The sequence below is a fragment of the Haematobia irritans genome, chromosome 3 (genome assembly GCF_050003625.1).
Source record: "Haematobia irritans isolate KBUSLIRL chromosome 3, ASM5000362v1, whole genome shotgun sequence".
NCBI lineage: Eukaryota > Metazoa > Arthropoda > Insecta > Diptera > Muscidae > Haematobia > Haematobia irritans.
The window spans coordinates 62478934-62505058 of record NC_134399.1 but is presented as its reverse complement, the minus strand read 5'-3'; the positions used below and the strand labels follow the sequence as shown (position 1 = coordinate 62505058).

Genomic DNA, 26125 nt, shown 5'->3' with positions numbered 1-26125 from the left:
CGGTATATAGCCAATCGCCAATCACACAAAAATTGGTCCATATCGGTTCATAATCATGGTTGCCACTCGAGCCAAAAATAATCTACCAAAATATTATTTCTATTGAAAATTTTGTCAAAATTTTTTTCTATAGAAACTTTTATTAAAATTTTATTTCTATAAAAAATTTTGTTAAAATTTCATTTCTATATAAAATTTTGTCAAAACTTTATTTCTATAGAAAATGTTGTCAAGATTTTATTTCTATGGAAAATTTTGTTAAAATTTTATTTCTATAGAAAATTTTGTTAATTTAATACATACCACGTATGGACTTACATACAATTAAGAAGACGGTGTTAGGAAGTTTTAAGAAACCTTGCCATCGGCAAGCGTTACCGCAACCCAGTTTTTACGCAATCAATGGTGGAAGGTACATAAGCTTCGGCATATACTTGTTTTGTTTTCCTCGTCTTCCGATTCAGAGGATGAGTGCAACGTGGCATTAATAAGGAACAATATTTGTGGCAAAAGCAGTCATTTAGCATTGCCTGAAGTAGAGTAAGTGATTCTATTTTGAAGTGAGTGCTTTTAACATCCATAGATTTAAAAGACGTTTTCGTCTGTCAAAAGAAGTTTTTAAATATGTTCTTAGAAAAATAAGTTTTTTGAAGCGGCTACTGAGCATTTCTTTCTTTGATCCGTTTACCTAAATGCAACAAAATGGAATAATACTGAAATTTTCACCAACTTCTTGTTTCTTTTTGTTTACATTTTTCCTTTTCTCTAAAATCACTACATACTTCGTTTTCGACAGCATGCTACCTATCGTGTTCAACTTCGAGTAGAACCAATTCGATAACGACTACGGTGATCCGCGTAAGCTATATTACGATGACGAAGTACTCGATTTCGACTGCGGTGATTTAGCCCCAGAGAAATGCGTCTTCTATGCTAAGCTAAGCGCATTTGTATTTTAAGGAAATCTTTGCACTCACGACAATATTTTTTTTCAGTGTAGGAAGAATAAACTACCTTGTGCGAAAATTGAACTAAATTGTACTCAATATTTTGAGATTTCCACAAAGCGTTATTAAAAGCAGAAACTATTTAACTGCAATTCACAAAATTAAACCCTCTTATAAAATAAAAAATTATTTCGCCAAAAAATAATAAAATTTAACTACAAACAAATAATTTTTTTGCAATAAAATTAGCGTTAGTTTAACTATGGACTTTTTTCGGTGTTCATTATAAGTTCATCAGACTTATGGCGTTTTCTTTTCTTGTAAAAAATGCGCACTTTTTTTGCATTTTACCCGGAAAATTTACTTTTTAGGTTCTTTTCTAAAAAAAACAGGCAAAAGTGCGAAAAGGCTTCGAATTCTGTTGTGAAAATAGCGCCACGCATAAAGGCAAATTGCGGGCATTTTCAGCACTGCCAACAAATGAGCGTGCTGCGATTGCCCTGCCTCCTTCTTTGAATTCTTTTCTGCCCGCTGAAATGATAGCATTTTTTAGGTTGCTGGTAACATTTTAAAAATGCGCATTCTGTACAGACAAAATGAAGGCAAAACACTTTTTTCAGAAAAGAAAACACCATTAGTATCCCATGATAAACATTCAGAGTCGATAATGCATTTACTATTAAACTCGGATGGACGATATTGAATGCCCGTCGAAATATTGAAAAAACTACAATTTTACATGATGACCATATTCTCGTAATTTGTACAAAATTGTTTTAATAACATCATAAATAGAATCTTAGGTGACAACATTGTTATTTTATACTTGGTATCAAATCATTAAAATATAAATAAAATCTTAAGAGTTGCATAATTTTTTATTCGTGTAGACTCTAAATTATAATTATTAGTTAAAAATAATATTTTTTAAGTAAACCCATTTAAAATGTACAAAATTTCTTAAAAATCGTAATTCACTGATACGCCAACCTGGGCATCGGGTCTAGCATTGCCATTTGGACCTCCTATTTGTTTCGATATGCCAGCAGTTGCATCAATCCTGGTGTGTTTGTCAGCACTCTGATATAGATTATGACGGGCCTCTACACTGGCAGTAGCACCTTGACCGGGTGAACCATTTACACCAGCTGTGATTTGGGTCTAAAAAAAAAATCAACTATGAATTGGACTTAGATTTATCCAGCTTCTCTCACCTTGTCTCCTTCATATTTATATTGTCCTCCAAAATTAACTTGGGGCTTTTCATTACCCAGGGGCCCACCAATATGTTTGGATACTTCAGCATTGCCAGTGATGGAATGACGTTGATTTTCACTTTGCCAGATTTTGTGTTCTGCGCCTAGTTTTAAGTCCACGCCCTGTTTTGGTTTGCCATTAGCTGAAGCAGTGATTTGGGTCTTTTGGCGAAAGAGGGATATAGAGAGATTTTAGTCTAATAGATTAATAATACTATTCCTATCTTAACTCTACCTTGTCGTTGTTGTAATTATATTGACCTCCAATTGTAAGATCGGTTTTGGTAGTTCCCTGTGGACCACCCACATGTTTGGAAGCTGCAGCGTTTGCATCGATGGAATGTCTTTCATTTTTACTTTGCCACAAATTTTGTCTAGCATCAATATTTAAATCTGCTCCTTGTCGAGGTTTACCACTTGCCGATGCTGAAATACTGGTCTATACGGTAAAAGAAGTGTGAAATTCGTTAATAACAATTTTATGGAATTGAAGTTCAGAATGTCCTCAAGCTTTGGACTCAAGGTATTTTTTTTACATTTTAGTGACTCTTTCTCAAAGAGTCACTAAAATGCTCTTCAATTCCAGTAGCATCTCTGAGCCGAAGCTGAAATACTGGTCTATACGGTAAAAGAAGTGTGAAATTCGTTAATAACAATTTTAAGGAATTGAAGTTCAGAATGTCCTCAAGCTTTGGACTCATGTTATTTTGTTTAACATTTTAGTGACTCTTTCTCAAAGAGTCACTAAAATGATCTTCATTTCCAGTAGCATCTCTGAGACGAAACGAGTAGAGTATTATTATCTGAGCTTATGCTCTTCTCTGAAAAAAGGCAGGGAATCTTTTGCTATCGACATCCAGAGAAGGAATACGATCACCTTTTAGAGCTAAAGGTAGGTGAACATGAAAATGTTTTTCGCAATCAAGTTATTTTCACTGATTTCGAGGAAAACCGTTTTATGTTTGGCGAGAAAACAACATTTTTGCGGCAAAAATGTTCCATGTTCCCCATCCATATTTGCGTGTATCTTTCAATTGCAATGCCAATTTGGAATACCTTATCTGTATTATAGTTGTATTGACCTCCGACAGTAATATCAGTTTTGGGATTTCCCTGGCCTTTGCTTTGAATCTTTGTAGCTTGGGCATTGACATCGATGGAGTGTCGCTTGTTATCACTTTCCCAGACTTTCTTATTTGCCTCGATACCAACTTGTTTCACACCATTCGAAGCAAAATTCTGATTAACTGAAATAGAGCCAGTTGTAGGTTCGGTCTTTATTGGTACTGGATTCTTTGGCGATGTCTAGAAGATTATGCAGAAATTTCTTATAAATCATTGAGCATTTAATTACCTTTGGTGGTACGTTAGGATTATTTACCTTCGCTGGTGTAACCAATGGCTTATTAGGAGACTGGAAATAATAAAACAAAGTAAATGTCACCCTACATTTTCAAGTAAGTGAACTTTGATATTTACCTTTGGTGGATTATTTGTCTTTATTGGAACCTTTACTTCAGTTTTAGGTGCACTTTTCGCGTCGGTCTTAGGAGGAGTCTAAAATAGGAATTCCATTAAATAAAGTTGTTATCAAAAACATTTTTTGCGGTGCCCAAATTGGAGCTATACTAATCGATATCGAATGAGTAGCTTAAACACAAATGAACGTTTTTTTGTATTTACAGAGTATGGTTAAATTTAAACCTACAAATGGTGGTAGAATGTTTAGAAGGGCTTGAGTTCTGTTCTAGTCTCAGTCGACAATATAACATTGACCTAAACATAGAATCGAGTAGCACTCATTGATAAGAGACACGTTTGCCTAGTGATATCCCAAATGGCTTTGGTATGGCCAATGGTAGGAGTATGAAAGTGCCGGGTTATATCTGCTGCCGAGGTTGGGACTCCAAAAAATTATTTCTGTACAATATGTGAATAGTTACGTTAATCCCTTATATGAGTGTCTTCCATAAATAGAGGAAATATAAAAAACTTTCCTAACACTGGTATAGCGCCTCAAGTGGAGAATAGTGACTAAACTTTTCAAAAATTAACAGTAACTGGAAATTTGAAATCAGGGCAGCAACAGCACTGGAAGTCGACGTTGTGCAATGGTTAGCATGACCGATGGTCTTGGGTTCAATCCCGACCCACCACCAAAATGGTTTTCAGCGATAGATTTTTCCTTCTCAGTAATGCTGGTGTCATTACTGAGTTTTTCAAAACTTCTCTAAATGATATTGATAAGAGAGAAGTTCACGTGTGGTATCACACTATATGCTACGTGTGCAAAATTGACGCAGAAGTGATGAATTTAACATGGGCTTGTCATAGGACGGAAGTCGCCCATTTCAACAGCCGTTGCACTGAATTTGCATCACTTCTTTATGTTAGGTGTGATCCGAATTCAATGTTTTGGATGTAAATTAAAAAATTCTATTATATTTTGTCGAATAAATAATTTTTATAATTGTTTACAATTTTTAATGGATTCTAACGCTTGTCTGAAACATTTGACCTCAAATATTTTAAAAAATTGAAAATTTTTTCAGATTGGATTTAGCATTTTTTTTTCGACAAAATCTAAATAATTTGTACGAATTTATGAATTCTTACTCTGTTTTTAACCTATTTGAAACAAAAAAAAGTTAAAATTACCCATTAAAAATATGAAAAAACCAAGTTATAAAAAATTGAATTAAAATAACTTCCTGGGTAGTTTAAATAAAGAACATCATTGGGAGTGCATATGCTGGAAGTTGTGCCTTTGGAAGAAGTTCCATTTTTTTTGCTGGGATGTCACATGTTCCCTGTCCGCAAATACTATTTTGCTCGTGAAACATGTCTGAGGTAATCATATTCCTTATCTGGGTGTAGTCTGAGTGGCCCTAAAAATAAAATAAGATTGGCTACCCCTTTTTTGCACTATTTGTTGCCCAAATACTGATCTAATAATTTTTTAACCTAATTTGTTAAAATCGGAGTCTGCTGTGGTAAGTCTCCATATTTGTTTGCCTAAGTTGACGCACCTTAACAACAGGTTTAATGGCAGGAACTTTCACTGCGGGACCTGGGGGCTAAAATTACAAGGAAGAGTTTTCTGTGGTTTTTATCCAGAGACCTTAACACTTACCTTAGCCGCTGGTTTTGCAGGATTAGGTGGGGCGGGTTTTGTAATAGGCTAAGAAGATATATTTTTTTTAATATAAATTCGATTTAATTATAGTGAAATTTACCTTGGGTGGATTCTTAACTGCTGGTGCAGGTTTTGGTTGGGACTAGAATAAGAAAAGACAAAAATAAAAAAATTTAATGCACAAAATATCAATTTATGATTTTTCCAATTAATTAAAACTATTTTTTTCACATAAGTGGCAAAAGATTTAACAGGTAGTTTATAGATCTAGGCACTTTTTAAGAAGATTTTGTGAGAGAATATTTTGAAAAAAATACAAACCCCAAAAAAAAAAATTAAAGACATTTTTAAAGCCAATTTAACTTAATTTTTTTGGGAGCGTAAATTAAAAATGCGGTGTTTTTAAAATTTTTGGAATTTTTTTCCAAGAAAATAAAACAAACTGGCCAAATTCTTGTGAGGAATAGATACCAAACCTTCCGAAAATTAACAGTAACTGAAAATTTAAAACCAGTACAGAATAAACAGTGAGAGCCAACGTGGTGCAATGGTTAGCATGCCTGCCTTGCATACAAAAGGTCATGTATTCAATCCCGACCCACCACTTAAAAGTTTTTTTTTTTCAGCGGTGGATTATCCCCTTTCCGTAATACTGGTGATATTTATGAGTGTTTCAAAACTTTTCTAAATAGTTTCACCGGAATGTGAAACGGATTTAAAATGTAGGTCCCTTGTTATTGAACTAAACATAAAATCGGCTAGCACTCATTGATAAAAGAGAAGTTAACCGCTTGTGGTTAATAGTCAAAGTGAGCTTAAAACTATAATAGGATTGGATTAGGACTGTCATTCGGGATTAATCCCGTTCCGAACTCCCGGGAATGTCGGGAATGGATTTATCCCGAATCCCGGGATTTTTTATTTTGAATCGCGGAATTTTTCGGAATCTCGAAAAAATACAAATTTGTTAAATTTCTGGCTTTTAGCATTTTTAATAATAATTTGGTGACTTCGTTGAGTATAAACGACCCTGTCGACTGTGAGAGATGCTTTTCATCTGCAATAAGATAAGATCGTGTATATCTGAAGAAACTTTGGATGTCTTGATATATTTAAGTTACTTGTGATGAATATCTTTCAGGGGTTATGATGAATTATAAAAGAAAATCCTTAACATCTTTTGTTGAATACGAAAGCAATATGAAATAGTTTTTATACCCTCCACCACAGAATGGTGATGGGGGTATAATAAGTTTGTCATTCCGTTTGTAACACATCGAAATATCGATTTCCGACTATATAAAGTATATATATAACATATATATTGGCGCTATCGCCCTGAAATTTGGCACAGATTTGTGTTTTGTTTGCAGGCAGGTCAAGTTCGAAGATGGGTCCAAGTTTTGATATAGTCCCCATATAGCCCAATCTCCCGATTTTACTTCTTGGGCGTCTAGAAACTGTATTTACAACCCGATTTGCCTGAAATTTGAAATCTGGAGGTGTTTTGGGAAAATGGTTCGTATCGGTCCATGTTTTCGTACAGCCCTCATATAAACCGATATCCAGATTTTATTTCTTGGGCTTCTAGAAACTATATTTACTATCCGATTTGCCTGAAATTTGAAATCTAGAGGTATTTTATTACCAGAAATAGGTGTGCCGAAAATGGGATGTATCGGTCCATGTTTTGGTATAGCCCCCATATAGACCGATTTCACGATTTTACTTCTTGGGCGTCTAGATACTGTATTTTCTATCCGATTTGCTTGAAATTGAAAATCTAGAGGTATTTTAAGACCACAAATAGATGTGTCGAAAATGGGGAGTCCAAGTTTTGATATATCTCCCATATAAACCGATCCCCCGATTTGGGGTCTTGAGCTCCTAGAAACCTAATTTTTATTATATTTGCCTAAAATTGGAAATCGAGATGCATTTTAGGACCAGAAATAGGTGTGCAGAAAATGGGGTGTATCGGTCCATGTTACGTTGTAGCCCCCATATAGACCGATCTCTCAAATTTACTCTTTGGACTTATAGAATCCGTAGTTGTTATCCAATTTGCCAGAAATTAGAAATATAGAGGTATTTTAGGACCATAAAGAGGTGTGTCGAAAATGGTCCGTATCGGTCCAAGTTTTGGTATAGCCCTCTTATAGACTGATCGCCCGATTTTAGATTTCGTAGTTTTTACCCAATTTGTCTGAAATCGGAATTCTAGAGGTATTTGAGGAACATTAAGAGGTTTGTCGAAAATTTTGAGTATGGGTCCATGTTTTGGTATAGCCCCCTTATAGACTGATCGCCCGATTTTAGATTTCGTAGTTTTTACCCAATTTGTCTGAAATCGGAATTCTAGAGGTATTTGAGGAACATTAAGAGGTTTGTCGAAAATTTTGAGTATGGGTCCATGTTTTGGTATAGCCCCCCTACCTCCCGGATCTATTTCTTAAGCTGCTAGAATCTGTAGTTTCTATCCACTTTGCTTGAAAATGTAAATATACTGGTATATTAGACCCTCGAAAATTTTTATCGCATTTATTTCTACCGGTCCATTATGTAAGACATTGATCGATCGACCGATTTCACTTCTTGAGGGTATAGCAGGAGCATTGATCATAAAAATTGCTTGAAACTAAAAGTAAAATTTCCAGATTTTAAATAATGGCGGTAAAAATCTATGAATTTAAAATTTAAAATCAAGGCTTTTTTCATCATTTACACGATATGTTTATGATTTCTCTAAAATTCAAACAAAATTGGTTCTTATAAATCCAGAATCTGATCTAGTCTTCATAGGTAGAATCTTTAAATTTATCTTCGGGAAGTGTACTGGTTGAATTGATCTGCTTGGGAGAATATCTGTCATCAAACCCCCTTAAATCCTAGATATATTATCAAGATACCCGCATCGACGAAGAGTTTTTAAAGGAAACTATTATATTTGATTCATGGTGGTGGGTATTTAAGATTCGACCTGGCCGAACTTATTATTGTATATACTTGTTTTGTTAATAAAATTGAATTAAATCAAATTTGCTTAATGTTCTACAAATTGTCAATGGTGTAGATTGTTATTACTCAAAATATTTAAAGAATACTAGAATTTCGGGATCCCGAAAAATCCCGGGATTCAATTTTTTGAAATTCCGAATTCCGGGATTTATAAAAATCGATCCCTAACCTTAGATTGGATACCCCTTTGTTGCATCATTTGGGGCCGTGCTTCAAAAGAAGGTGCCAAGCCTAATTGGGTAAAAATAACAGTGTCTGCTATGTTTCTACACTAGAAAGCATACGTTAACGTACCTTAGCAACAGGTTTTATAGCAGGAAGTTTCACAGCGGGAAGAGGAGGCTAAAATTACAAGGAAGAGTTTGTTAGGTCTTTACCAGAAAACTTAATATAAAACGCTTACCTTAACGACTGGTTTTGCAGGTTTCGGTAGGGCGGGTTTTATAATTGGCTAAGTAGGAAATAATTTATATTAAAATATATTCGAATTAATTAGATATCAATTTACCTTGGGTGGATTCTTAACTGCAGGTGCAGGTTTTGGTTGGGGCTAGAATAAGAAGAAACAAAAATACAAAAATTGAACGCGGAAATATTAGCTGTTGATTTTTTCACTTAATTTAAAGTAGACTTTTTATATACGCAGAAAAATATATAGCAGATAGTTCATAGATTTCTAGGCCCTTTTTATGAAGACTTTGTGAGAGGATTTTTTATAAACCCCAGAAAAAAAATCAACGAATTTTTCAAGGCCAATTTAACTTAATTTTTTTGGGAGCGAAAACTAAAAATGCGGGATTTTTAAATTGTTTGAGATTTTTTTCAAAAAAAAAAAAAAAAATTTAACAGTATGATCAAACGAAGTATTGCCCATCGCTAGGACTAGGGAGCCACCGTGGTCCAATGGTTAGCATGCCCATCTTGCATGTACAGGGTCGTGAGTTCAAACCCAGTTTCGACAAAATACCAAAAATTTTGTCAGCGGTGGATTATCCTCTTTCAGTAATTTTGGTGACATTTCTGAGTGTTTCAAAGCTTCTCTAAGTGGTTGCACCGCAATGTGTTACGCCGTTCGGATTCGGCTATAAAAAGGAGGTCCCTTGTCATTGATCATAACATAGAATTGGACAGTGATAAGAGAGAAGTTCACCGCTGTGTTATCACAATGGACTGAATAGAATATAATTAATTAGAGAGCAATTTACCTTGGGTGGATTCTTAACTGCTGGTGCAGGTTTTGGTTGAGGATTGAATAAAATAAAATAAAATAAAATAAATATAAAAAAAATAATAAAATTATAAAAACAAAATCTTTTAATGTATACATAGTTAAGGAGTCGAAAATTTTTGTATAGAAACAAAATTTTGACAACATTTCTAAAGAATATTTTTGTTTTTTTTTTTTTTTTAATTTTTGAAGTACATCTTAGTTAAAGATGAATATTTTCCAAAATCTACCAAAACATGAAGAATACTACCAATCTACCAAATATTAAAAAATCTATAATTTTTGGTAAAATTCTACCAACTGTGGCAACCGTGGTGTACAACATGATCACCACAATCTTGTTCTCTGTGTTTTAATGTAGGCTATTAAATTATCTACTATGACAACGAATGCTTATAACTCTTGAGAAATGAGTTAAATTTTATGACTTACCTTAGCGGGAGTCTTAACTATAGGTTTCGGTGGTGCAGGCTTAAGTTGTGGCTTAAAAAAACAATGATCGATATTTGCTACACTATAAAAATTATTTCACATAAGGCAATTCTTATAACATACCTTGGGTTGAACCTTGATCACTGGTTTTGGTGGTACGGGTTTTGGTTGTGGCTAGAATTGAAAGAAATTTAAATTAAAAGATTTTAATTTTAATTATGGTATAATATAGCCAAAGGAGGCCTTAAATGATTGTTATAAGTTACAACCGTTTGAATAAAAAAATCATTAAATCAGAATAATTTTATGGAATATGGAAAATTTGTTGATTGTCGAAAATCATAAATAGAGATTTTGCTTATGTTTGTGTACTGCGTACTATTGACACTCTCAAAGAAAAGTTTACTTGGATCCTTCCCTAAAGAATTTTGCCATTGATTGAGAGCCAAAGTTGCTGTTTCTTTCAAATAAACACATAAGGCACTACAACATTAAAATTAGAATACAGATGTGACTCATCGAATTTTCATTCACCTTTTTAAGGTATATAAACAAAACCATTTTGGTAACAAGTATATATGGCCGTAAGTTCGTCCAGGCCGAATCTTATGTACCCTCCACCATGGATTGCGTAGAAACTTCTACGAAAGACTGTCATCGACAATCGAATTACTTGGGTTGTGTAATCTTAAAACTTCTTAACATCGTTTTCTAAATTGTGAGTTAGTCCATACGTGGTATATATTAGATAAAAAAGGTATATATAGGTAAGTCTACAAATAATTACGAAGCGATATGGGCTTTTGCGCGGTAATTAGAGAGCCAGAATTGAAATATGGGGGTCGCTTATATGGGGACTATATACAATTACACGCAAAAAAATAATTCTTTCCTCCCAAACGTAATTTTAGACAAAGAAAGTTCGTTTCTCATTTGCTTTTCGTTGAAAGGAAGTGTATTTGGAAGAAAAGTATATACTTTTTGTGAAAAACGTTTATTCTTTTCCAGGATGTAAAAACAATTTCATAAAGACTAACTCCAAAAATGTTTTTTCTGGCTAATTGCATTTTCCCTCACATCTTTCTCACTTCCACGAAGTTTTTTAGTTCTTAGCACCTTTTTCTGTAATACAAACAATGTAGAAGAAATTATACGATTTTATAAATTTTTAAAATTTTTTTACCTTTCGCCTGGACGGAGAATCGAACCGCGGACCATGCACTTTGTAAGCCAACACACTAACCACTGAGTTATGTACCTGTTATGGTCATCAATAGATAAATATCCATATAAGTTATATTTATATAGCATAGCTTGCGGCGCCCACGAGCCGATTAAACAAAGTTTATTTCACAGAACAATACATTTAGTTGGGCACCATGGAGCAGTGGTTGCTACGTCTGACTTGCATGCCAAGGGTCGTGGGTTCGATCCCTGCTTCGACCAAAGTTTTTTTGTTTTTTTTTTTTTTTTTTTTACATATATTCCAGATATGTTAGGAAGATTCCGAAAAAATGTTCAACATTACATTGTAGTATATTAAATTTTGAACTGTAAAATGTGTCTTATTAAAAACCTAAAGTCAGAAAAAAACAGTGTTTGAAATAAACGAAATGGACTGTGTTGTTGGTTCAAAAGTAACTTTTTTTATTAAAAAAATTAACACTTTGTAACAAACGATTTTTTTTTGGTGATAAAAGTATATACTTTTCGAAGCAATTCAAAAAACTCTAACAAAAGAAAAACGTTTTCGGTACACGTTTTCCAAACGTTTTTTTTCTTTGCGTGTATGAACTTGATATGGACCAATGTTTGTGTGATTGGGGATCGATTTATCTGAGAGCTATATATAACTATAGACCGATATGGACATAGTTAGGCATGTTTGTTAACGGCCATATACTAGCACAATGTAACAAATTTCAACTGACTCGGATGAAATTTGCTCCTCCAAGAGGCTCCAAAACCAAATCTCTGGATCGGTTTATATGGGGGCTATATATGATTATGGACTGATATGGACCACTTTTGGCATGGTTGTTAAATATCATATAGTACCACCACGTACAAAATGTCAACCAGATCGGATGAATTTTGCTTCTCCAAAAGGCACCGGAGGTCAAATCTGGGGATCGGTTTATATGAGGTTTATATATAATTATGGACTGATATGAACCAATTCCTGTATGGTTGTTGGATACCATATACTCACATCACGTACCAAATTTCAACCGAATCGAATGAATTTTGCTCTTCCAAGGGGCTCCGGAGGTCAAATCTGGGGATCGGTTTATATGGGGGCTATATATAATTATGGACCGATTTCGACCAATTTTTGCATGGGTGTTTGAGGCCATATATTAACACCACATACCACATATCAACTGTATCAGATGAATTTTGGTCTTCCAAGGGGCTCCGAAGGTCAAATCTGGGATCGGTTTGTATGGGGGCTATATATAATTATGGACCGATGTGGACCAATTTTTGCATGGTTGTTAAAGACCATATACTAACACCACGTACCAACTTTCATCCGGATCGGATGAAAGTTGCTTCTCTTAGAGGCTCCGCAAGCCAAATCTGGGGATCGGTTTATATGGGGGCTATATATAATTATGAACCAATGTGGACCAATTTTTGCATGGTTGTTAAAGACCATATACTAACACCATGTACCAAATTTCAGCCGGATCGGATGAAATTTGCTTCTCTTAGAGGCCTCGCAAGCCAAATCGGGGGATCGGTTTATATGGGGGCTATATATAATTATGGACCAATGTGGACCAATTTTTGCATGGTTGTTAAAGACCATATACTAACACCATGTACCAAATTTCAGCCGGATCGGATGAAATTTACTTCTCTTAGAGGCTCCGTAAGCCAAATTTGGGGGTCGGTTTATATGGGGGCTATACGTAAAAGTGGTCCGATATGACCCATTTGCAATACCATCCGACCTACATCAATAACAACTACCTAGGCCAAGTTTCAAGTCGATAGCTTGTTTCGTTCGGAAGTTAGCGTGATTTCAACAGACGGACGGGCGGACGGACGGACATGCTCAGATCGACTCAGAATTTCACCACGACCCAGAATATATATACTTTATGGGGTATTAGATCAATATTTCGATGTGTTACAAACGAAATGACAAAGTTAATATACCCCCATCCTATGGTGGTGGGTATAAAAATAAACGTCAGTTTAATAATCCCAATTATAAGAGATACTTTAATGTAAAATATATTTTCATAACTTCGCAAAAAAAACTTAAACCAAGGATGCAAAATCCTAAAAAAAAAACTTTTATTTGAAGCTGTTCTGTTTATAATTCCAAGACTCAATATCTCAATAATACTTTTACTGCAAGGAAAAAATTACTTTACTTCAAAGAAGTACGACAGAAACGGAGGGACGTAAATTTCCGTATCCTAAATTCAAAGAAAAATTATTTTGAAGCAAAGATTATGAACTTCTTTTAATCAAAACTTCTTTATTTTTAACAAATTTGTATAATCATATCAATATTTTTTTTTCAGAGCAGGGAAAATTCTGTTGACAATAAAAAATTGAAATCGCCTGACTTTATATCGCCTACTAACACCTGGCAAATTCCAAAATACCGACTGAAAAATATTGATCTAATATGCAACCTACGTTTTAGGACATGCCATTTACACTTATAGCTTTAAAATAAAGAACATTGTCTTGGAAGTAATGCAAATTTTTCTTAATGTAATGAAAATCACTTTTGATTTGTAGAAGTAATTTTTAAAATTAAATTAGCTAATCTTTAACTTGGGCATTTTGCATATTTGGTTTAATATTTTTTTTAATAAGAAGGAAATTTTTACTTTGAGGTAACTGTTATAAATTAGATTTTTTAACTTACATTTATTTATTAAAATAAAGAAGAAGCAATTTTGGCTTGGAACCAATACAAAATCAAAATTTTTGGATCCAAGTAAAGAGTTTTTGAGTTCACTTCAAATATATCGGGCATTAGGACTAATTGAACACGTTTAAATAAAAACAATCGCAACGTGTAGACGATCATAATGACAAATCAGTGTTGCAAAAATCCATAGGTTTATTTGAAATTATATTTCGCATTGTGAATCTGCCTTTAACGTCAAATTTCATGTATTTCAGCCTAACACTTTATGACAAAAAAATTTGTTCATACACAGAAAAAAATTTCCGTAGTTAAATTAACGCTAAATTTAACTTATTTTTATTGGAAACAATTATTTGCTTATAGTTAAATTTTATTATTTTTATAGAAATTTTCCACACCTTGATGAAATTTTACTTTTTTTAAGTACGTCTCAAAAATTTTATGAACTAAATGCGAGTATAAAGTTCAATGACCGTACACATAAGTTCAATATGAACTAAAGCAAAAGAAGATTTTCGTACGATTCCCAAAAATAGTAAGAATGAACTACTGTATGGCTAAAATGGTCATGATTTCTTCTTTACTTTTAGTTAATTGTTTCTTCTATGAGATGATGTAATTTCGTGAACTGCAGTTAAAAAGTACAAGGGGGCATTACAATTTCCTCGTTTTAATAACGCTTACTCCCAAAATGTGGAGTAAAATTTAGTTCAATTTTCGTGCGAGATAGTTCATTCTTCCTATAAAACAGTTCACTTTTTTTCGGTGTATTATTGAGATTTCAAGATTGTTCACATTAGGGAGTAGTTAGTGTAAGAAAAACCGTGTTCACGTTACCGCACTGTATTGCCAACTTCAGACCAAGAGATACATAAGGACATTACATTTATCTGATGCGGTACAATGCTATAAAAAATTCATAACTTACTTTAGGAGGAGCCTTAATCACTGGTTTAGGTGGAGCTGGTCTCGGCTGAGGCTAAAACAAAATACAAGTTTCATTTAGAAATGTAGTGATTTAAGGATTTAATGTCATTGAAAAAATAAAATGCTATATGAAGTTATTGAAATTATAAAATATATATGTAAATATTCTATTTTACCTTAGGAGCTTTAAAAGAAGGCTTAAAGACTGCTGGTTTGGGATGAGACTGGAAATAAGACAAAAACAAAACGAAAATTTATACTTAATTACTCGAAGATTTACCAGAGTGTTTGTATGAAGACAATGTACAAAAAAAAAAACCTTCGTCGGCTAATGAAACTTTCAACGAAAGATTATAGATTTGAGGAAGATAGGAAATTGGCTTGCGTCATACCAAATGTTGTATTTACCATGTTAGTTCAATACATGTTTGTAATCTTTTAGTTGTTTTTCGTTTTTATTTTTTAAATGAACATTTTAATTTTCTTAATGAAACAATGTTAAATTTTAGGCAACAACAACAGAGTATAAAATATTTAGTAGCGTGAACATAAAGGCTAATAATTATTGCATCTTTGGCTTATTTGACATTAAAAAGGAACACCATTTTTTACTATGAAGTATATGGATTTTTAACAGAGTAAATATATATATATATATATATATATATATATATATATATATATATATATATATATATATATATATATATATATATATATATATATATATATATATATATATATATATGTATATATATATATATATATATATATATATATATATATATATATATATATATATATATATATATATATATATATATATATATATATATATATATATATATATATATATATATATATATATATATATATATATATATATATATATATATATATATATATATATATATATATATATATATATATATATATATATATATATATATATATATATATATATATATATATATATATATATATATATATATATATATATATATATATATATATATATATATATATATATATATATATAAAATCCCAAAAATAATTATTAGCCTTTACGAAGCTTTTTTATTTAATTTAATATCACAGTTAATTTAAATATTATTTCTGTTAATTACAATTGTTTTTCTTTACTTTAAGTGGTATTTGACCTACTTCAAATAAACACGACTTTAACAAATGTTCTAAATTTAAAGAAAAAAGATGATGAACTTTCTTTTAATTATAATTTGTCTATTTTAGAGAAATCTGTCCTTAAAATCATGCAAATTGCGTGTTCTTAAATTTATGTTGCATAATCTTAATATTTTTTCAGTGTAGGAGGCAAATTTGCATTTTGTTGATTTTTTCTGTTTTTCACTTCTTGTGCTATCACATTCCTTTAAAAACATGTTAACGACAACTTAAATTTCCAAATGCACAGTCGACATCAAGTAGAAATTATACTATGTTTCAACTAAAAACGTCTTTAAAATAAAGTGTTGAAATACATCTTCCATTGTTGGACGCATTTAGCTTTGTAGTAAATATGTAAAAAGTCAAAAAAATTTAAGACGATTTGATTAATTTGAAAGAATTGTTTAGAATTATTAAGACCAAGTTGACCGTAGTCCAAAAAAAAAAATCATAATAAAAATGGTTTTATTGAAAGGTTTATCGTCGTTTGGACAAGGAAAAAATTTATATCAGAGAAATGCGTCTTCTATACTAAGAAAAACTCGCGTTCGTATTTTAAGGACAAGAAACCTTTGGCATCACGGCACTATTTTTTCGCTGTAATATTGCTTTTAAGTATTAACGGTGTTAATTCGTCTTTATAATGAAATAACAAATATATACGGCCGTAAGTTCGGCCAGGCCGAAGCTTATGTACCCTCCATCATGGATTGCGTAGAAACTTCTTCTAAACACTGCCATCCACAATCGAATTACTTAAGTTGCGGTAACGCTTGCCGATGGCAAGGTATCTTAAAACCTCCTAACACCATCTTCCAAATTGTATGTAAGTCCATACGTGGTATATATTAAACTAAAAAGGATCGATCCAATACGTATATAATTCAGTTTGACAAACTAGACATAAAATTTTGACAAAATTTTCTACAGAAATAAAATTTTAACAAAATTTTCTATAGAAATAAAATTTTCTATAGAAATAAAATTTTCACAAAATTTTCTCCAGAAATAAAATTTTGAAAAATTTTTCTATAGAAATAAAATTTTGGTAGATTATTTTAAGCTCTAGTGGCAACCATGATTATGAACAGATAGGACCAATTTTTGTGTGATTGGACTAATTTTGGTATGGTTGTTAGCGACCATATACTAACACCACGTTCCTAATTTGAACCGGATCGGATGTATTTTTCTCCTCGTTTTATATGGGGATATATATAATTATGGACCGATATGGACCAATTCTGGCACGGTTGTTAACAATCATATACTAACACCATGTTCCAAATTACAACCGAATTGGATGAAATTTTCTTCTCTTTGAGGCTCCGCAAGCCAAATCTGGGGATCGGTTTATATGGGGGCTATATATAATTATGGACCGATGTGGACCAATTTTTGCATGGTTATTAGAGACCATATACCAACACCATGTACCAAATTTCAGCCGGATCGGATGAAATTTGCTTCTCTTTTAGGCTCCGCAAGCCAAATCTGGGGATCGCTTTATATGGGGGCTATATATAATTATGGACCGATGTGGACCATTTTTTGCATGGTTGTTAGAGACTATATACCAACACCATATACCAAATTTCATCCGGATCGGATGAAATATGCTTCTGTTAGAGGCTCCACAAGCCAAATGTGAGAGTCCCTTTATATGGGGGCTATACGTAAAATGGGCCGATATGGCCCATTTTCAATACCATCCGACCTACATCGATAGCAACTACTTGTGCCAAGTTTCAAGTCGATAGCTTGTTTCGTTCGGAAGTTAGCGTGATTTCAACAGACGGACGGACGGACATGGTGAGATCGACTCAGAATTTCACCACGACCCAGAATATATATACTTTATGGGGTCTTAGAGCAATATTTCGATGTGTTACAAACGGAATGACAAAGTTAATATACCCCCATCCTACACTGAAAAAACAGTGAACCCACCAGGAAGAAAACTTTCGGTTAATTTTAGAAAATTTTGAATATTTGTAGAAAATTTTAATTAAACAGTATTACAAACGTTGGCATCACGCCGATATCATAAAAATAAGTAAATATTTTTCGACAAATTCAAGAAAATTTATTAGACATAACTAAGTTTTTTCACTTGTTAAAGAAAATTTTGTAGTTTGAAGGAAAAACTTGGAGTTCAAAATTGCAAGAATGTCTTTAGTGACATACAAAGTCCATGATGGACGCCTTTTTGGTAAAATTTACAAATTTAAAGAAATTCTGAACTATTTTGTGGAAGACACGAACTTAGTTAATCTCTATGCTTCATTTGAGTATAGTTTTTTCCTCGGTTTTAGTTAATTTAACTAACGTAAACAAAAAATTATTAGAGTAAAGGAAACTTTCTCTAAACATAAAAAATTGGCCCCTTTAGATATAAAAAGATATTCCCACATATGATGAGATAGAATTAGATATAAATATATATACACTGAAAAAACAGTGAATCAACAAGGAAGAAAATTTTCGGTTAATTTCAGAAAATTTTGAATATTTGTAGAATATTGAATATTTGTAGAAAACAGTATTACAAACGTTGGCATCACGCCGATGTCATAAAAATAAGTATATATTTTTCGACAAATTCAAGAAAATTTATTAGACATAACTAAGTTTTTTCACTTGTTAAAGAAAATTTTGTTGTTTGAAGGAAAAACTTGGAGTTCAAAATTGCAAGAATGTCTTTAATGACATACGAAGTTCATGATGGACGCATTTTTGGTAAAATTTACAAATTTAAAGAAATTCTGAACTATTTTGTGGAAAACACAATTTAAGTTAATCTTTATGCTTCATTTGAGTATATTTTTTTCTTCGGTTTTAGTTAATTTACCTAACGTACACAAAAAATTATTAGAGTAAAGGAAACTTTCTCCAAACATAATAATTCCATGAACTAAACTAAAGTTAAATTGGCTTTAGTGAAATAGAGAGTTCACTTTTTTTGAGTGTATGATTGGATCTTACCATTTTTCGGATCTACTTATATTTAATTATATCAAATTAGATCTCTCAATTTTTACTCGGGTTATTGGAAAACTTTTTATAAAAAACGCGTATGTTCCGAAATGGGGCAATTAAACTTACCCTTGGAACAGCTCGGGAAATTGATTGCGATCGAAGGGATGTCTGAAATAATAAAAAGAAAATATTTTGGTTTTAAAAATGTATTAAAAATGTAGGAAAACTACACATAGGCTTAGGTTAAGCAAATACTTTAGAATTGTATTGTATTGTCGAATGTTGTTGAATTATATAGAATTTGAGACCACTGCATGACTGTTTTTTGTTACCATTCATTTTATTTTGTATTTTTTTTTTTATAGCGAAAATAGTATTTTTATGAATTACTGAGCGATAACCTAACCTAACCATTGTCGGCAAAAAAAAAGCTGCAGTCGCAATTTTTTGCTCTTCGCATATGATCGCGACCATAGACCTTATAATACATAGATGAGCCATGTGTGTCAAACTATGTTTGACAGTTCCGAAAATTAAGAATAAACGAGAAAAATAAGAGCACGCTTACAATCTCTTTCGTTTTCATTCTTATAGTTTGCCAATTTTACACAAAATTAGAACGTTTATGATGCAACAGAGGATTTATAAATAAATTAATATATTAAAAGTTTATATTTGAACAAAAAATTGTGACCAAAACCGCGAAAATACGAAATTTAATTTTGAGCAGCATTGCTCTGTACGAACAACACAAAAGCAAATGCGCGAAAATTAATGTTTGGGACCGACTCTTTACGAAAAAATCAAAACGAAATGTCAGAAAATTAAATTTTGGAACTGACACATTTTTTAAAGGGAATAGTGGATCATATATGTATTATAAGGTCTATGATCGCGACAACTTTGTTTCTTTACTACGTTTAGCATTGATCTGCTTACCCTGGAGGAGCCAAGAGATTTGCTTCCAACTCGACTTCCACCTATACTCCGGCCACCACCAAAACTACGACCGCCACTTCGGCCACCTGCTCCTCTTGCTGATACAGCAAGTACCAAGCAGAAGATCAATAAAATCACTGTAAGCTTCATACCGTGCTTGTTTTGCGATAGATAAATAATGATTTCAGACGATAATATTACTGAACGATATAAACTCTTGTCGTATTCCGTACTTAATGGTTAACATTCGTTCAATTGATTTATTTTATAGCGGCTCGAGAAGTAATTATTTATGGCTATATTTAAAGATAGGGTCTTACTCATTGCAACAATCATCACCCACATCTTACGCACATTTCCTACAATGCATCTTCTGTGGTTTACTCATTCAAAAAAGTATGTGTCCTAGATGAAACAATGGTGGAATACTGCGATCGGGGGATTCACATAAGATATTTTCTTGATTAAAGTAAGTGGTGGATTTTATGGTTTCCTGAGTCGAAAGGAACGTAGTCTGTCTACCTGGAGTATTGATGATGTTTAATCGGTGATAACGGTCATAACGATAACATTAGCATGATAGATAGCATTGAACTTATCTAAAATAATTAAAGCAAGTAAGGAAAGCCTAAAGTCGGGCAGGGCCGACTATAATATACCCTGCATCACTTTAAAATTAGAGTGATAAAAAATCGGGTTTTTGAAAGTCGGGTTTTCTCGGTTAAAAAAAACCGAACTTTTTTCCAAAAGCGGTGGACGGTGTTTTTTGAAATAAATAACTGGCATAACAACGAAGAACTAATTCAATAGTTTATTAAAAGTTGGAGACAATTTTTTTGATTCAAATGTGCTTTTTTTTTTTTGAATGATTTAATTGCTGTTTATTAAAATACCGATATGTAATTGACTAATTTTGACTTTAAATTGGCAATTTTCTAATGAAAATATAAAAACCGAAAGCCGAGTTTTGAGGCCTTGAAAAGACCGGTTTTACCGGTCCCCGAAAATGTTATTTTAACGACAATCGAAGTCGGTGTAAGAGAACAAACTGGTCCACCGGTTTTGATTATTCTAAGTAGAATGTCAACAAAAAATATTGAAAATATTTAAATGTAACTCCATTTTAACGTAACATCGCAAAAGTACATTTATGGTTTATCGGTCAATTGATATATAGCTAGGGAATAATTTGATTCATTTCTATAAATTTTCGGTTTAGTAGTGGCGATTTTACAAGGAAAATGTATTTTGACCATTTTGACCTAAATCGGCAAATGATATGTATGGGGGCTTTGACTAAATCTGAGCCGATTTTGACTACACATTGCTAAATTGGTTAATTGTATTTTCTGTGCAAATTTAATAGTCAAGTGTACAAAATTTGATTGAAATCGGTTCAGATTTAGATATAGCTCCCATATATATCTTTCGCCCGATATGGACTAATATGGTCCTAAAAGCCAGAGTTTTGGCCCAATTTGGTTGAAATTTTGCACAGGGAGTAGATTTAGCATTGTAGTTATGCGTGTCAAATTTGGTTTAAATCGATTCAGATTTAGATATAGCTCTCATATATATCTTTCGCCCGATATGCACTTATATGGACCCAGAAGCCAGAGTTTTATCCCGATTAGCATGAAATTTCGCACAAGAAGTACAATTGGTAGTATAGTCATGTGTGCCAAATTTGATTGAAATCGGTTCAGATTTAGATATAGCTCCCATAAAAAAAATAGCTCCCGAAAAAAATGGTCAAAATACCAACATTTTCCTTGTTAAATCGCCACTGCTTAGTCGAAAAGTTGTAAAAATGACTCTAATTTTCCTAAACTTCTAATACATATATATCGAGCTATAAATCATAAATAAACTTTTGCGAAGTTTTCTTAAAATTGCTTCAGATTTAAATGTTTCCCATATTTTTTTTTACTAAAATTGTGTACCACCCTAGTGCATTAGCCAACTTAAATTTTGAGTCTATAGATTTTGTAAAAGTCTATCAAATTCTGTCCAAATCGAATGATATTTAAATGTATGTATTTGGGACAAACCTTTATATATAGCCGCCAACACATTTGACGGATGTGATATGGTATCGAAAATTTAGATCTACAAAGTGGTGCAGGGTATAATATAGTCGGCCCGGCCCGACTTTAGACATTCTTTAATTGTTTATTCATAAGTATGAACATAGAACATTGCAATAGACAAACGGTCATCGCTAGATCATTGAAGTTCAGCCTTATCAAGAATATATATATGTATATAGTTTAAAAGGTCAGAAATTCATATTTCGTGTATGTGTGACAAATGGAATGACACACTTATTATAACACCGTCAAATGGTATTTCGTGTAAAAATAAATTAAAGAGAAACGAAATGAATTAAGTACCTTTTCATAAACACATATAACATTGTAAAGTTGAAAATGGTATTATATTAAGTTATTTTTATCAACATTTAAATTTCAAATTTCTTTAGATATTTCTTGAGCTTTTTTTCATCATAAAGTGTTGCATATTTTTAGGTGCTAAATTTATTTGATATGGTTTCCATACACACAGAAAAATGCTTGGGCAAAACGCCATGGAGAAATAATTAAGGCGTAGTTAATAATAATAATGGCTAAATAGTTCATCAAATTCACGGCACTCGCGGTTGATTTTTCACTTATGGTGTACTGTTAGAAAAATATGTTTTTCATATGTTCCGATATAAACAAAATGTGTTTCGGGCACAATTTTTAAACACAATATATTTAAGTGCAAACATGTAATGTTCCTAAACTTACACAAAATGTTTGGGACACATATGTTAATATGTTACAATATATTATGTTTGGGGCATGAATGTTTCATAAAAATAATATGTGTGAATGTATACATATATAAATTTACACATTTCGAGTAAACATATATATGTTGTGATACTTTATTCAGAGAGCAACAGAGAGAGAGAGTAAGTATAGAGAAAGGAATAGAGTTGGAAACCGGGAGGGTTGAATAAAAAGATATCAACATAACACAGCGAGAATGAAATGAGAGCAATTTCTGTGAAACCGCTTATATGTCGTTTCGGAAAACTGTTTCATGATAAGGCCAACAATTTAATATGCTTAAGTCTAAATATTATTTAATTTGAATATTAGAATGAGTATTCGGAATAAAGAGAATAGACATTCGGAACCAAGAGAATAGACATTTGAAAAAAAAAACAGCATATTTGTATTACAGAAAAAGATGCGAAGAACTCAAAAATTTCGTGGAAGTGAAAATTATGTGAGGGAATGAGCACAATCTTCTTTGAGGAATTCTTCCAAGCATATACTATTTTTGGACTCAAAATGCTTCCAAACATATAATATGCTCACATAAAACAAACATATTAATGTTTCGCGTGGTGTAGATACTAACACCACGTACCAAAATTTCAACCAGATCAATGAAATTTGCTCCTCAAGATGGGGGCTAAACGTAAACGTGATCCGATATGGCCCATTTGCAATACCATCCGACCTATATTAATAACAACTACTTGTGCCAAATTTCAAGTCGATAGCTTGTTTCGTTCGGAAGTTAGCGTGATTTTCACAGAGGGACGGCCAGCCGGACGGACGGACGGAATTTCACCACGACCCAGAATATACATATATACTTTATGAGGTCTTAAACCAATATTTCGATGTGTTACAAACGAAATGACAAAGTTAATTACCCCTCATTCTATGGTGGAGGGTATAAAAATGCTTCATATTATACACAAAAATTCTATAATACATCTCTGGAAGTATTTTTTATACCCTGCGCAACACTGTGGAACAGGGTATTATAAGTTAGTGCATATGTTTGCAACACCCAGAAGGAAATAATGCTCAGGGTGGGTCCTCGAGTCGATCTAGCCATGTTCGTCCGTCTGTTTGTGAACACATTTTTGTGATCAAAGTCTAGGTCGCAGTTTTAGTCCAATCGACTTCAAATTAGGCACAAGTTTCTGTTTTGGGTCAGAATAGAACCCTATTGATTTTGGAAGAAATCAGTTCATATTTAGATAAAGCTCCCATATATATCTTTCGCCCGATATGGTCTTATATGGCGCCAGAAGCCAGAATTCTAACCTAATTTGCTTGAAATTTTGCACAAGAAGTACAAATAGTACTATAGTCAAGGGTGCAATATTTTATTGTATTTTGAACTAAAAGTACAATTGGTAGCCTAGTCAAGTGTGCCAAATTTTATTGAAATCGGTTCAGATTTAGATATAGCTCCCATACATATGTTTTTCTGATTTCGACAAAATTGTCAAAATATCAACATTTTCCTTGTAAAATCGCCACTGCTTAGTCGAAAACTTGTATACTTCTAATACATACGAGTATGTTAGAATTTATAATAAATTTTTGGTTGTTTTTGTACTTCGGGAGTGAAGAATTTAATAACGCTCCCGGTTTTAATCATGCTCATGTTTTCAAACACGTCCCTAAAGTAAATTAGTCATAAAATTATTCGTGAGTCACTACAATTTTTACGACATTTCGTGCGTGAGTACAAATTTTCTTTTCGTGAGTGTACGTGAGTCTTACCAAACAATATCGTACGTGAGTGTGCGTGAAATATCACTCACGCGCACATCTCTACTTCTTATGGCGCTAAAGACATATTTACAATTTCGAACTCCAATTTTTCTTTAACACGTGAAAAATTTGAATTTGTCGAAAAATATTTACTTACTTTTGTTATATTGGTGTTAGTAATACAACTTAGTTAAATTTTTCTAAAATTAATGTAGATTTTCTCAGCTGGGGTAACTTTTGTTTGAGTGTAGTTAAGTGAAAGTATAAGCATATTTCTGCAAGACCATTCTTATCTTGGGAAGAACATAACATTTTTTTGCTGGGTGGTAAAATAGTAACAACGGAAGCAAACCCCCATGGTTAGGTTATGTGGCCGCCCGATGTATCAGGCTCACTTAGACTATTCAGTCCATTGTGATACCACAGTGGTGAACTTCTCTCTTATCACTGAGTGCTGCCCGATTCCATGTTAAGCTCAATGACAAGGGACCTCCTTTTTATAGCCGAGTCCGAACGGCGTTCCACATTCCAGTGAAACCACTTAGAGAAGCTTTGAAACCCTCAGAAATGTCACCAGCATTACTGAGGTGGGATAATCCACCGCTGAAAAACTTTTTGGTGTTCGGTCGTAGCAGGAATCGAACCCACGACCTTGTGTGTGCAAGGCGGGCATGCTAACCATTGCACCACGGTGGCTCCCACCTAAACCCGCATAGGTTTATCGAATGCATGGTAACACTAACAAGTGTTGACCAAGAAGGGCGAACAATTTGTCTGTCAAATATGGCAGCACTTTGTTATTGTTTTTCATCCATTCGTGACTCACGCGTGAGTCGGTAAATTAGTCATAAAATTATTCGTGAGTCACGACAATTATCGTGCGTTATCACGGCATTTCGTGCGTGAGTACAAATTTTCATTTTGGTGAGTGTGCGTGAGTCCTACCAAACAATATCGTACGTGAGTATGCGTGAATTATCACTCACGCGCACACCTCTACTTCTTATGGTGCGAAAGACATATTTACAATTTCGAACTCCAATTTTTTCCTTTAAATTAAGAATTTTCTTTAACACGTGAAAAAGTTTTCTAGAATTTGTCGAAAAATATTTACTTACTTTTGTTGTATTTGTGGTAGTAATACAACTTAGTTACTTTTTTCTAAAATTAATGTACATTTTCTCAGCTGGGGTAACTTTTGTCTGAGTGTAGTGAAGTGAAAGATAAGCATATTTCTGCAAGAGCATTCTTATCTTGGGAAGAACTTACAATTTTTTTGCTGGGCGGTAAAATTAAGCAATAGTAACAACGGAAGCAAACCCCCATAGGTTTATTGAATGCGTGGTAACACTAACAAATGTTGACCAAGAAGGACGGACAATTTGTCTGTCAAATATGGCAACACTTTGTTATTGTTTTTCATCCATTCGCTTTTCTATCCATTTTCGTCTACGCTTTGTTTACCATGCCGTGTTGGGGTCGAAGGGTGGGGAAGAGCATCGGCGGGCTAACTTTATGTTTTCGAACTTCGAATGTTTGCCGCTTAGTTAAAGTCGTTTTTAACAGTTAACGACGAGATTTCATTCAGTAAATACGGTGAGGTTTC

At 33.0% G+C, this 26125-nt stretch overlaps 1 protein-coding gene across 5 annotated transcripts; it reads right to left on the bottom strand.

Moving 5' to 3' along the window:
- Positions 1-1806: 1806 nt before the first annotated feature.
- Positions 1807-20195, bottom strand: LOC142230055 (uncharacterized). 5 transcript variants are annotated; one of them, XM_075300681.1, is made up of 18 exons: positions 19949-20195; positions 19136-19177; positions 15022-15069; positions 14847-14897; positions 10141-10191; positions 10018-10068; positions 8866-8907; positions 8761-8808; positions 8652-8699; positions 5440-5481; positions 5337-5384; positions 5233-5280; positions 3683-3760; positions 3585-3617; positions 3260-3508; positions 2439-2642; positions 2162-2365; positions 1807-2108 (listed from the first exon to the last, which is right to left on the bottom strand). In XM_075300681.1, exons 1-18 carry the CDS (start codon positions 20096-20098, stop codon positions 1908-1910), a joined length of 1638 nt encoding a protein of 545 aa, XP_075156796.1. In that variant the 5' UTR covers positions 20099-20195; the 3' UTR covers positions 1807-1907. The 5 variants fall into 5 exon arrangements, with proteins under 5 accessions (XP_075156796.1, XP_075156800.1, XP_075156797.1 ...); XM_075300685.1 differs by lacking the exon at positions 3260-3508 and having other exon boundaries at positions 3558-3617; XM_075300682.1 differs by lacking the exon at positions 5233-5280.
- Between the last annotated feature and the right edge of the window lie 5930 nt (positions 20196-26125).

Coding starts and splice junctions, on each gene's coding strand:
- LOC142230055 (XM_075300681.1), bottom strand. CDS start 20,098: ATGAAGCTTACAGTGATTTTATTGATCTTCTGCTTGGTACTTGCTGTA. Junction 2,643..3,259: donor ACAACTATAATACAGATAAG/GTATTCCAAATT, acceptor TTTACCGTATAG/ACCAGTATTTCAGCATCGGC. Junction 2,366..2,438: donor ATAATTACAACAACGACAAG/GTAGAGTTAAGA, acceptor TTTCGCCAAAAG/ACCCAAATCACTGCTTCAGC.